This window comes from Chionomys nivalis, chromosome 19, assembly GCF_950005125.1.
Source record: "Chionomys nivalis chromosome 19, mChiNiv1.1, whole genome shotgun sequence".
NCBI lineage: Eukaryota > Metazoa > Chordata > Mammalia > Rodentia > Cricetidae > Chionomys > Chionomys nivalis.
The window spans coordinates 56627793-56641570 of NC_080104.1; the positions used below are offsets into that span (position 1 = coordinate 56627793).

Consider the following 13778-nt stretch of genomic DNA (forward strand, 5'->3'; position numbering starts at 1 on the left):
AGATACTGGCCACCCAGAGTTCCAATTTTAATGTTATTTTTGTCTTTTTAGACAAGGTCTCTCCTATCTCAAACTTCCAATACAGCTCAATTTGAGCTTGAACTTCTGATTTTCTGACCTTGCACTCCCAACTTCCAGGATTATGGGGTGCTGGGCATTGAATTCAGGGTTCTGTTCAGGTGCTCTACCATCTGAGCTCCACCCCCAGCCCTTAGACACATTTCTGAAGAAAAAGCCTTTGGTCCACTGCTCCAAGCACAAGCTGTACCTTCAACTCCTAGACAATTTCCTGTGCACCTTGGACGCGCCCAGGATCCGCCTCGCAAGGGGTTTTACAGTGTGGACCAGCAGAGGGCACTGCACCCATGAGTCATTCTTTTCTTGTTACACCAAAGTAATTCAATTTATGAAAAAAAAAAAAGAAAACTATTTTGTAAATTTTTCCTGAAAAATAACGAACCGAAGCCCAGACCCTTGAAGGTGCAAATAAAGCTAAACTGTTGGTGCAATGTCAGCTTGTCCCTAGGAACTCTGGTGTCACCGCACGATGTGTGACAGTCTGCAAGTCTCAGCGTGAAAAAGCAGCTTGGTGGCACAAGCTTTACAGAATCAATTATCCACAAGGCATGTTTTTGTTTTTAATTTTTTCTTTGATAAATCAATTGCTTCACAAAAACCCTTTTCAAGACAACAACCCGAGAAAACATCGTTACAGTGCTCACATTTTAGAGATTGTCAGTTTCAGAGACCGAACTTAACTGAAGGAGGCAGGCTGCCGAGTTCTGTGGCCACCTGCGGGAGAAGTCCTCAGAATGGGTATTCCCTGCCAGTGTGCGGTAGCTATGCAGAGGGGAGCATGTTGCCGACTGCCCGCACAGGTGCGCCGGCCACTCAGCAGGCTACACAGTGTCCCATCAGCCTTAGGCGGAAAGGTCACAGTGCACATTGCATATACACTATTTGACAATCTGGACTCAAAAGGGAGAAAACTGAAGCCACCAGATGGGTGGTCAGCCAGTCTAGATTTCTGCTAGGCAGCCAAACAGCAGGAATGACACGGGTTGACTCAGAACACATTCGAAAGGCTCCAATGTCAGGGAGGACTTTAATAGGAATGGAAGCTGGAATCTGACCATTTAAACAAAGCCCAAAGGAGATGGACTTTCAGATTTTCTCCACAGGCCAAGGAAAGGAGAGCAGAAGTTATGCTTGGGCTTTTGAGACAGGGTTTCAGAATGCACCAGACTGATCTCAGCCTTGTAGCAATCCTCCTGCTTCAGCCTCCTAAGTGCTTGTATTCCAGGCACATGCCACAATGCCCAGTAAGCAGGTGTCTTGAAGGTGCAACCGACAGACAAGAAATGTGCTGGGCAGCAATTCTATGAACAGCTTGCCTCATGGGAGTTACTTAGAGGCATCTCAGTATGCATGGGAGGTGGACAGAAACTCAGGCTATGACCCTGTGCCAGCTCTTTTACAATCTTTTTTTAGAGTCAGGTTATGTAGGCCAGGCTTGCCTCCTGTCTCGAGTTCTGAGATTTGGGATTCCAGGAGTATGCCACTACACCCAGGTTTTCTCAAGATCTTCATGTTATCCCTCTGAATTTAGAAGCTGAGAGTTCAGGGCTTAAGAAAGCTGATTCAACTGGAAAGGACACACTGGATCACAGTGTTCAAATCCCAGCTAGCCACCAGCTGGCACGCAAGCCAGACAGCAGGGACTAGGCTTCCTTTAGGGAGAGTGCAGACCTCTGCAGGAGCTCACAGGGGCAACGCATTTCTGCTTTAAACTCAATACTGACAGTCTATCAGGCTTTTATATGCAGGACTTAAAACATTAAAGGAATTTGAGCATAAGTAATGGAAAGGCTGCCTAAAACATTATTCTCTCCTCAGAAAAGTTGCTGGCAAGAATTTTGGTTTTGTTTATTTTGTTCTGGTTTTGTAGTGCAGGCTCCTTAAATGGTTTGAAAGGAGACCCTATTTTTCTTGTGACTATTTGGCTGTCCAGGTATCCGCTCTATGACTAAACGGAATCAAGACAATTGGGGTGTGTGTGAACCGTTCCAGAAGAAAAATGTGAATTAGCTAAAGATGTCCCTCTAAGGTGACCTTGGCCATAACCATTACCACCCTTGGTTCCCAAGAATGGCACCCTTGACAGCTGCACAGCAGGTGGCCTAGGTACCATCTGTGAAAATACAGCCGCTCGCTCAACATGAAGTAGGGAACTAGTTTTCAGAGAAAAGGCCTCCGAAGTAAATCAAAAGCAAACCCCCAAACCTCAGCCTACAGTCTGCTCTGTCTTGACACCAGGAAATGAAGTCCCCAAACTGTCCTAAACCGTGGAAGGGGAGGAGTCTGGAAATGGAGGCAGCACCTGCACTGAGAGTGTGTGACAGCAAGAGCACCGCAGCCTCTGGGAGCCCGGAGTGGGGCCACCGGGACAACCCCTGCACGGGTCTAACTCCAGAGTCTGCCCATTGTGTAAGACGGTTTGGGCGTTTCATGTTTCCCCAGCTCTGAGCCAGTGGGGTAGAACACATTTTATATTAGTTTATAATAAACATTCTATGTATAACATGTTTTAACTAAAAAAAAAATCTAAAATTACCACCCAGTTAACATGGCAAGGCAGCCATGTAACTGCAGTCAGGTTTGAATTAGGCTGGACTAGGTATGGCAGAGAGCTATGACACTAAGGGCACTGCATGGCGGCAGCTCTCACTTACCATCCATTCTACTGAGTACACTCTGTGAGACGCTAGAGCAAGTGTACACTGTAGTCTGAGTATCACATATGAACACAAACTGGAGATGTCAAAAGTTCACTTGACGGTTGCTTTCTTTGAGCAGTTATGGTGAGACCCCCACCCGGGGAGCAGGAGACCACCATGGGCGGCTGCCTTTCAGAACATTCCAAATCCAAAGACAAGCATGTGCTGTTCCTTCTCTAGAAATTTATCCTCAATATAGTCATAATCCAATTAATAATTGATCTATAAAAATAGCTTTTTATCCAATAATCCCAGCAAGGTAAAAATAGGAGTTTCTTTTTCTATATAGCAAATGAAACAGGCAAATGCTGCCCAAAGAGAACTCAAGTGTGCTGTGGGCACTCGCAGCCCACCAGGGCCAGCGTCCTCTTGCCCTGTAGCCCACATGCAGGTCATCTTCAGACCTGTGGGCGACATAAGCAGCAGCCCCCAGACCTGCTGTAAACCACAGAACTCAACTGCAACTGCATCATTTTGTAAAAATGACAGCACTGTTCCTTGATCCTGTCAGGATGGAGGGGCAGGGGCCACTCATCACTTTTCTAGCATTAAAAACCCACACACGCACATCTGAAGGAAGTCGCTGCACCAGCGAAGACATCTTGAAGCTTGCTGTGAAATACAAAAGTGCACTCTTCTATATCTACATATAAAACATATTACAAAGAAAACTGTGTAAAATGTTTGCTGTGCAAACAATAGAGTCAGGTGTTCCAGCTCCGCGCTGGCCCTGCTGGCGCAGGTCCTACTGCAGGGAGTCACTGTTCTCCAGCACCAGCCCACCGATGTGTGTGGGCGCCAGCGCACCCCCGTCATCTTCTGTGCTGTCCACCGACTCATCTTCACTCTGCCCCGCCATCATGACCTGCTGTACGGCCAAGGTGGCCCCATCTGAGGACAGGGACTGAAGGCTGTCCACATTCATGTTTACAGGTGTGGTGATGGTCACGACGGCACCTAAAGTGGAGCACAAGGGTGTCACTGCCTTCACCAGCCAGAGAGAAGCACAGACAGGAACTGCCTGCTTGTTCAGTCTACATTTAAGACAGCCGTGTGGATGCCAGTCACTGCACCAAAGGATACAAACTACTCCCACCCTACTTCTGGAAAGGCGAAGTCCATACCATCTAAGACAAACTCACACTGTACAGAATCAACACTGCAAAGGAAGGGCAGCGACGTGGCGACAAGAGCAGCAGAAACAACTCAGCATGAAATGGATAGAAAGGAGAGGCATGCCAGTGACATGGACAGACTGCAAACACGCGCAACAGAAGGCTTGAAAAGAGGCAGGGCGGGGGCTGGGCTGGGGCTCAGCAGTAGAGTACACGTGTGAGGTCAGGGGATCTGTACCCAGCACTCCAATAACAACGTTAAAGAAATAAAACGCCATGATCATGTTCCTGCTGACTATAAGGGGCAAGGAAGCTACTTCTGCAGTGTTATCGATGACTGAGAGTCACAGTTGAGAAGAGGGACAAAGAAGGCTTCTGTGACAGTCCTTACCTCCACCATACCCATCCAAAAAAACAGTAACAGCCTAGACAGAAAGCCATTGAAGAGAACTTTTAAAAACTGTGATAAGGACCCTGAAGTGTAGCTCTCCACAGTTGATAGTTTCGGGGGGCGGGGAGGTAGGGGTAGGGAAGGGATTGGCCACCAGGAGTTTGACCATGCTTCAGTGAGCATATGGGTAATACGAATTGGACTTTTTTTCTTTTTTCTTCTTTTTTGGGGGGGCTATAGGCCTGGGAGGACTGAGAAGTGTGATCAGGGTTCATGATGTAAAATTCCCAAATAATCAATAAAAATATTGTAAGAAAAAGAAATGAAAAACTGTGCCCAAAGCTTCCTAACCACATAGCAGAGTATTGTCAAGGGAAAAAAGAAAGAATAAGGAGACACGGCTATGCCTGCACATTCAAACACACACACCACACCCAGTTGGAGGCAGTGGCACACACCTCAGTCAGAACTACTGAGGGGAAAGTGCTTAAGCCTGGAGTTCAAGGCCATTCTGAGCAGCTTCAGGAGGCCTTGCTTAAAGCAAAACTAATCCTGTACAAAACAAGGCAGACCTTGAAGAGCACACTGCACACAGTCACACAGTTGCTGGGACACACATCAGGACGATGACTTGGGACACGGAGAGTAGGAAAAGGTCAAAAGCAAGAGACAGGCACATGCCCTAAAGAAAGAGGCCAGGTGTGAGGAGGATCAACTCCGCTGTCTGCTGAAGGCTGAAAGGGAAAGGAAGCAAGCTGCAAGTAAAGGAGAGTGCCTCACTAAGGACACCTCAAGACCGGTAAGCATTCTCACAGGCAGCATGCACAAATTAACTCCCCACCACTGGAGAGCCTGAACAGCCATCCATGGACACCTCCTCCCGTTCTTTACTTTGAAATGTATTTGTTTAGTATCTGTGGAGTATGATGTAATGTGGGCATGATGTGACGGTCACAGGACAGCTTGCAGGAGTTGGTTCTCTCCTGGGAACCAAACTCAGGTTCTTAGGCTTGGTGGCAAGAGCCTTTACCCGATGAGCCATCTTGCCAGCCTTGAGTCTTAAGAAGCAAAGAAAGGCCGGGCGGTGGTGGCGCACGCCTTTAATCCCAGCACTTGGGAGGCAGAGGCAGGCGGATCTCTGTGAGTTCGAGACCAGCCCAAACCCTGTCTCGAAAAACAAAACAAAAAAACAAAAAAAAAAAAAAAAAAGAGGCAAAGAAAGGGCATCTCAGGTACACAGCTCTGCACAGGATACAGCTACAGCAGTGGGCCGGGCCCATCACTCCCTATGCCCATCTGAAGGGACGCACCTTCTGACATGGCAAGCTCACTGGGTGCTGCTTGTGCCACTCCTGATGCAAGAGAATCCGGCCAAAACCTCTGAACTGGCCTGTTCTGAGCAGGCTTTTTCTTTGTTTTTGGAGTCTCTGAACAGCTGGAATCCAACATTGGCTGGAGAATTCGTCTTCGGGCATTGATGAACCTGTGAGTAGACAGAGATACTCAGGCCAAAAGAACTTGTAAAGATTTGGCATGGGGTACCACCCTTTAGGAACCATGTTGGCAAGAGGAACACGAGTGACAAGCTCACAGACTAACAGGTCTCCAGAAGAGCAGGCCCAGCTCTTTTTTAGAAAATGAACTTAATGGGGCATGGTGGTGCACACCTTTAATCCTAGCACTTAGGAGGCAAAGGCAGGTAGATTTCTATGAGTTGAAGGCCAGTCAAGTCTACATATTGAGTTCTAGACTAGCCAGGGCTATACAAGGAGAACCTGTCTCAATTTAAAAAAAAAAAAATTCTTCACAGCACTATCTTGTCTGGTTAGCTCCACTCCTGTGGATTATATATTGATACTAACATGAGTCTGTGAGTTTGACTCTTTTCTCTAAGAATAAAAATGTAACACAACCAGCCGATATGGCTTGTGCTGCAGAGCATCCACCTGTGCTACCAGCAGCAGGCTGAGCCGTCAGCGAGACGCTGTGAGTCAGAGCTAGGGTCTAGTGTAAGAACCATGTCTGGGGCCAGTGAGATTGCTCAGCCAGTACAGGCACCCAGTGACTGTCCATCTCCAGACTCAGGTAAAGGTGGAAGGAGCTGACTCCATTAAGTTCTCCTCTGACCTCCATATGCATGTCATGGCACATGTGATCCTCCACCCTATTATGCACATATACACAGTAATAGAATGTTTAAAAAGAGATGTGTCTTTTCAGATGATGATTTCAAGTGAGAGGCTCTGCGTGCCCCACACACCCAGCAGCACAGCGAGCATGCAGTGACGAAATCTCCAATAGATCACACTGCTCTGTGAGTTGAAGAGCTCACACCCGAGCTCAGAGAGAGAGAGAGAGAGACAGAGAGACAGACAGACAGAGCAGCAGAGAGAACAGGCTGACCAGGTAGGTTGGACATGGCTTCTCATTGGGTATATGCTAAGAAGACAATGCCTCAGCGTCTGAGCTTCTGGCCTCCAAGACATCAACACAGTTGACTTTCTCTTTCTTTCTTTCTTTCTTTCTTTCTTTCTTTCTTTCTTTCTTTCTTTCTTTCTTTCTTTTCTTTTCTTTTCTTTTCTTTTCTTTCGATTTTCGAGACAGTGTTTCTCTGTAGTTTTGGTGCCTGGAACTAGCTCTTGTAGACTAGGCTGGCCTCGAATTCACAGAGATCTGCCTGCCTCTGCCTCCCAAGTGCTGGGATTAAAGGCATGCGCCACCACCACCTGGCTTTTCTTTCTTTTTCTTTTTTTGTTTTGCTTTTGTTTTTTCGTGACAGGGTTTCACTGTGTAGCTTTGGAATCTATACTGAAATTTACTCTGTAGACCAGACGAGCCTCAAACTCACAGAGATCTGCCTGCCTCTGCCTCCTGAGTGCTGGGATTAAAGGCGTGTGCCACCACTGCCTGACTAAAATAATACATTTAAAAAAAATTAAAAGTTGGTATTAAGTCTTCTAGATTATACAATTCTGGGAGCTGAGCAGAGCAGCAAGGTGGGGTACACAAGGATGTGAATGGAGAGAGCAAGGAGTCCAGCAGTGACAGAGGGCCCAGAGCAGCCACCAGGCACCTCTCAGAATATCTGTCAATGGGGTAACACATCAATCAAATGTGATACTAACATGTCATAATCAGGTGAAAATAGCCATAGAGACACTCAGGAGATTGTCACAGGAGTTGCCCAGTCTCAGCTACACCGCATGAAACTATCTCACCAATCACCAAAGAGAGAGTAGAGAGAGAGTCAGCCAGCAAGAATATTTCATTGTATTCAAAGCAACGAGAGAGAGAGAGAGAGAGAGAGAGAGAGAGAGAGAGAGAGAGAGAGCCAGTCAGTCATCCAAGAATGGTTCACTGTATTGACAGCAACATGCTTGAACCCTTTATATTTTTGCCGGCACTATATTTAACAGGAAATAACTCAAGCAGCATGGTCTACTATTTCTACTTAAATATTAAATACTGGCCCAAATGCAAGAAAGTAGGCATGCTTATGTACCCCTGAAGGATAGCTCCTGCATCTCTGGTAGAATAAGCAGGCCAACTGCACGGCGTACTCTAGAACTGCAGCAGGCATGGACGATGGTGATAGCACAGCCCCACTATGAAGTTATAATGCTTCTGAGTGGTAATGTGTGCTTCCCTTTCTGTGTGCTAATTCTACGAAGCTGACATTGTCTTCCATCTGAACACAGTGAAATGGAGACAGTGACTGCCCAGTGAAAGAGAACAGCACCCTGATGAACACCAGTTCTCACCATGGGAACACATGCCTAGGGCTCAACTATCTCCAACAGTGTAACCCAAATCTGCAGAGAATGTTTCACTTATAAACATGGTGGTCTTCTCCAGGCAGGTCTATCTGGGGAATGGCTCTAAGTCCCATCATGCAGCAGAATGAATGCAGGGACACATGCAAGACTGTCCCTAAACTGTAGGTCTAAAGTGATGGCATGGGTTTTTGTTTTTTTGAGACGGGGGTCTCTCAACAGCCCTGGTCATCTTGGAACTTACGTAGACGAGGCTGACCTCAAACCCACAGAGATCCACCTGCCTCTGCCTCCTGAGTGCTGAGTTAAAGGCATCACACCTGGCCATAGCCTATTTCTAAAGGAGAGCAAGAGGGCCACTGTGTTAGCATACCCGTGAGGCGGAAACATGTGCCAATATACCCTGACACATGTTGTCTCTGGCTGCAGCACTCTGATGGCAGCAGAGAGCATATCGGGAGGCCAGGCTCTGCCACAGTAACAGGTGTGGTGTCAGCACATGGTCATCTTACCAGTTGTTAACTTGAAGCAGTGTCAAATTTGTCTGAGCAGCAATTTGCTTTTTTTCATCCTCTGTTGGGTAGGGATGCTAAAAATAAAGAGGGTTACTGTCACAATGGGCTTTGAATTGAAAACGGAAACCCAAGACTATCTAGGCAAATAAGATGCATACAAATAAAGAAGAGAAAAAGCCGATACAGTAGAGCTTTCAGCACAACTAGACTACTTCGCAAATCCTTATCTTAGAAATGTTCAGATAAGAAAGAAGGGGGCTGAAGACATGGTTCAGCAGGTAAGAGCTCTTCCAGAGGACTGGGGTTGACATGGCAGTTGACAACTGTCTGTAACTCCAGTTCCAAGTGATCTGATGCCCTCACACAGACATATATGCAGGCAAAACATCAATGCACATAAAATAAGAATAAATAAATCCTTTTAAAAAAAACAGGTAAGAATGAAGCATCTCTCCTCCCTGACCAAGAATGTCCAACACTAGCAGCTGTCAGTGTGTGGTGAGAATGTGGTCAGCCAGTGTCCCAAGATGCACAGGTAATAGTAGTGGGAGTCGCAGCCCTGTTGTGGGGCATCCTCTGTGCCCAGACATTTGAGCCTTGACACAGCACATCTATATCAACTTCGTTGAGGTTTATTGCATGAGCAACACAACACGTGGCATCTTCTTTGACCCTGAGAATAAACGGAACTAGGATAGACCAGTGTCACTGACAGTTTTCTTAGGATCAAACCTCTGTTGGATTAACATGGTGTTAAAGTCCAGACACTGACTGCCCCTCAAAGGTCTGGGTATCAAAGGCTTGGTTCTTAGGCTGCTGCTATTGTGAGGTGGTGGAAACTTAGAAGGTGGAGCCAAGAGGGGGAGACCTTATGCCACTAAACAATAAATAAAAAGTGAGGTCAGAAACACAAGCACAGAGCGAGAAATCAGACAGCAGTCACTGCTTTCCCACTGCTTGGAAAACTAGGTGTTGCAAAGAAATGAAGACAAGAAGGCACAGGAAAAAAGGAAATATGTCCTCACTGGTCCTTATAACCAGGGTTTATGTTTGAGGAATATTAATTCATTAAAGGGAAGTGTGATAAGACACTGACGCCCGAAAAGGAAAGAGGTTCACCCAACGCATCACTTCCATGGGGAACTGTAGCCACTGCAGCACAGCCATTGCACTGGCCATCACTTCTTGTCCTTTACCTGACACACCTGCGTGGCAGCCCTCACCATCAAGTACACTTGTGTGCCTCTCTTCCTGCTGGGCTGCTCATCTTAAACTAAGCAAGCCATGCATTGGCGCTCCTCATTGTGCCCAACTTCACGATGTGCCTTAACTTACTGCATCTCCCTCTTAGATCCACTGCACAAGCAATGCTGCTTGCTCTTTTTCTTTGCCGCCTCCTCCCGTTAGCCCCATCACAGGTTAGGTTTTTCTGACCCAAATGGGCATGATAAGTAGTAGCTCAGTTGCTCCCTTTCCAGCCATAGGGGTATCCTTGCTGCATTTTAAGTTTCTTCAAGTCATTACTAGGGACCTATGCTCAAGCCCCACTATGGACACAGTATAATACTAAACTTAGACCTGGGTTAAATAAACACAAAAGTCAGTTTCCCGGGGACAGAAGCCAGGAGGGCACCTTGGTCACTCAGGGTGTACCCAATGCACTCTTACCCCTATGTGCTGAAAGAGCCAAGACCGCATCACATTGGTGGCATGTTTCGGCAGGACGCCCCTCTTGTTCTTGGAGGAGCCGTCTTCTTGATGCAAGATGCTGAGATCTTGATTCAACTGCAGCTGAAGCTTTTACACAGTGGACAAATAATGTCAGCAAGGCTTTGAAATGACAACACATCAAGCAGCTTCAGGTAGAGAAAGCTAACTTACTCCAAGGCTCTCAGGCTTACTTACAGCCAACAGGCACGTGTGGGAACCCTATACAGATTATATATATATATATATTTTGAGGATGCTGCAACACAGACAACACATTTGGTCTTCATTCCCATCTTTGCAGCATGTAAGCCCTACAATTTGTAGACTCTCCAAACTGCTAAGGGATGCTTCCATATTCTGAACTATGTCAGCTGTTGACTTCAGCCCCCAGGAAGGGACTGTTCACAGACTGGACTGAGGCAGAATCACAGATATCAACTTCTGTCGTGCACCAATGGGCTAAAGTTTAGGGTGATCACCAACAGGCAGTGGGGTTCAACAATCCTACTTGTGTTGTGAAGTTTCCAAGCTCTTGGAGGATGGCATACTAGTGAGGAACCAGGGAGTTCTGTGCCCGCCCTCTACACGATTCCTGCCTCTATCTGCATCCTCTGCAATAGACTTCACAATAAGACCAGCAGAATGGGCCCAGGCCTGGAAGACAGTCCTGAAACAGCTGGCTCTGACAAGACAAGCAGCACCGATGTGTCACCTGGCACTGTGGACACAGACCAAGGGGCAACTGGACACTTACATAATAAAAACCTGGTACACACAAAAAATAAGCACGCTGCAAGCCAGAGCATCGTGGAACTACGGCTGAGAGCACAACAGGAGCTGGGGCTGGTGTCGCAATAAGTGCTGACTTGATGCGACTGGAGGAGGTGAGCAGGATGTGAGAGTGGAGCCCCGTGCAGTGGAAGGAGGTGGGCAGGATGTGAGAGTGGAGCCCCGTGCAGTGGAGGAGGTGGGCAGGATGTGAGAGTGGAGCCCCGTGCAGTGGAAGGCAGGCAAGAAAGTTCCAAGGACACTCATCAGAGGCATGCTTCCCTTTAGAATCATATGTGGATAGAATAATTGGCTCAAAGGCTTGGAGGGGACCTGGGGGCAGTGGAGAAGTATTCAGATCTGCAGCCTGCCTATGGTGCTCTGTGAAGGCTGAGCCGTGACATATCCCAACCTGACAGAAGCATTCCAACTAATGCTGAGAGGTGAGGGAGTCAAAATCCGATACTCTTCTGAGTAGCAGTGGTACAATAAGTGGTCAGGCAGCTGGGGCTGCAGCTATGCGAGTAACCTTAGGTTCCACCCACAGCACCACATAAGTCAGGGGTGGTGACCCAAGCCTGTGTCCTAACACTCAGAAGGCGGAAGCAGAGAATGAGTTCAGGGTTATTCTTGGTTAGATACAGAGCTTAAGGACAGCTTGTGAAACATAAAAACCTACCTCCTGCCTAGTCCTCCCTCTCAAAACCATTTTTACGTGTGTGCTAGCAGTATGGTTAAAGACTTCTCAGTGGTCATCTCTCAGGAAGTCAGAGTCAACTCCAGCCTACTATCATCCTCATGACCAGGCCATGCACGGCCAGGAGGCAGAGGCAGGCGGATCTCTGTGAGTTCGAGACCAGCCTGGTCTACAGAGCTAGTTCCAGGACAGGCTCCAAAGCCACAGAGAAACCCTGTCTCGAAAAACCAAAAAAAAAAAAAAAAAAAAAAGAAACTAGGCAGGAATTGGACATGGTTCTATTGTCACAAATATTTAAAATGGAAAACGGCGAGGAAAGAAGGCCGACAGGGGGACAAGTGGCAACATTAGTGAGCTCTATCTCTCCCCTGTTGGACTTGGACCTGAGCAGTCACGCAGCTCAGACAGTCTCTGAAGTCCCCACCTATGCCAGGGGCACATGCATCTTTTTCTCTAGTGCTGTCACCAAACCTTTATGGACAAGATGGCAGCCCCAGACTACCCAGACACTGAGAGCACCTGCAGTCTACTTAGGTGACTTCTCCTTTCAGACAACAGCCATACCCCAGGGCTAGGCATGAGAGTCCTGGATAAGGATGTGGATAGAGACCTCACAAAGTGAATCATCTACAAAGTAGAACTATACTTTAAACCTTGTCTTTAATTATTCAAAGTAAAAAATTCATGTTTCTAGAACTCAGAGGGTCTTTCAGCTCAGAAGATCCAACTTCCCCATTTTACTACAAAGGAATAGGAAGACTGTAGAATGACTATGGCCACAATATGCCACAGGTCACCTTTGTTCAAGGAGCCAAACACCTGAAGGTCAAAGTCAAGAATTGCTACTGCAGACACCCAGAGCCTGACCTCAATAAAATACCCCAATCATGTCAAGGATACAAAGCAGAGGCCTGGGATGATTCCAGAGCTTGGGGTGTAGCTTCAGGCTAGGGGTATAGTCTGGGCTTTGTGGTTCTGAAAACTGAGCCTGGTTGTTCTGCATCATAGGACTATGAGTCATGATGTGTATACACAGTGGACATCATTGCCATGGCTGCACCTGGGGTTGTGAACAGCTTCCCTGGTGCTTCAGACTGTTCTGAATTTTGTAAACTTCCACAACAAGGGAGACGAAGCATGAAAGGAAACAAACCGACTACAGGCTGCTTGACAGCAAATGACAGTCACAAAAAGGGACAGCTTAGCTTGCTTCACCTACCCCCACTTAGGCAGCACTCATTACAAGTCCTAGAGGACATCACACACCTGGGAGTTCTGGATCCTAATTGTCCCAGGAGACAACGCCTGTGTGACCACTTGACCTTGTGGAGTGACCACGGTAACAGGCTGGTACACTGTGCCACCTCAAAAAGAAAAAGAGAATTTAAATATTAAACTACTTTTAAGTCTTAATGATTTAAAGCCATTCTTCCTGATATGCTTATGGAAGAAATGAAAAGCCTATTGGGTGAGCCTTTTAATCATTTCAAATGGTCAACAAGACTTAGCAAAGTATGTGGTGAGACAAATTATCACATCAATTCTGGTCTGCATGGCATCTGTCCTTGTCACTGGGGACCAATTCATAATACTAGGTAGTTTCCAGGTCCTGTGGATAGCACAATTAAAAACTATGTTATTTGAGAAGTTAGCAGATGACTCAGCAGGTAAAGGTGCTTGCTACCAAGCCTAGATAACCCGAGTTTGATCCCTAGAACCAATTCCTACAAGTTGTCCTCTGACCACACCCATGCAGTGACACATGTACATGAATTTGTGTATGTGGGTGCATGCACACACACACACACCAACTAAGTATTTTTAAACCTATGTTGTTTGAAACCATAATTAATTTTTGCTGTATCTTTTCTTTTTCTCTTTCTTTTTCTTTCTTTCTTCCTTCCCTCTTTCTTTTTCTTCTTCTTTTTTTTTTTTCCAACACAGAGTTTCTGTGTAACAGCTTTGGCTGTCATGGTACTCTTTGTTGACCAGGCTGGCCTCGAGCTCATAGATATCCACCTTCTTCTTCTTC

The 13778-nt window shown here is 46.7% G+C and overlaps 1 protein-coding gene across 6 annotated transcripts in view; it reads right to left on the reverse strand.

Annotated features, from left to right (window-relative positions):
- Window positions 1-3348: 3348 nt before the first annotated feature.
- Window positions 3349-13778, reverse strand: part of Pknox1 (PBX/knotted 1 homeobox 1) — a 42189-nt gene continuing 31759 nt past the window's right edge. For all 6 annotated transcript variants that reach the window (XM_057751113.1, XM_057751112.1, XM_057751107.1 and 3 more), the window contains 5 exons: window positions 13013-13110; window positions 10240-10368; window positions 8569-8645; window positions 5594-5766; window positions 3349-3734 (listed from right to left, as the gene is read on the reverse strand). In XM_057751113.1, coding sequence (XP_057607096.1) covers window positions 3523-3734; window positions 5594-5766; window positions 8569-8645; window positions 10240-10368; window positions 13013-13110 — 689 coding nt within the window. In that variant the 3' untranslated portion in view covers window positions 3349-3522. The remainder of the gene's footprint in view (window positions 3735-5593; window positions 5767-8568; window positions 8646-10239; window positions 10369-13012; window positions 13111-13778) is intronic.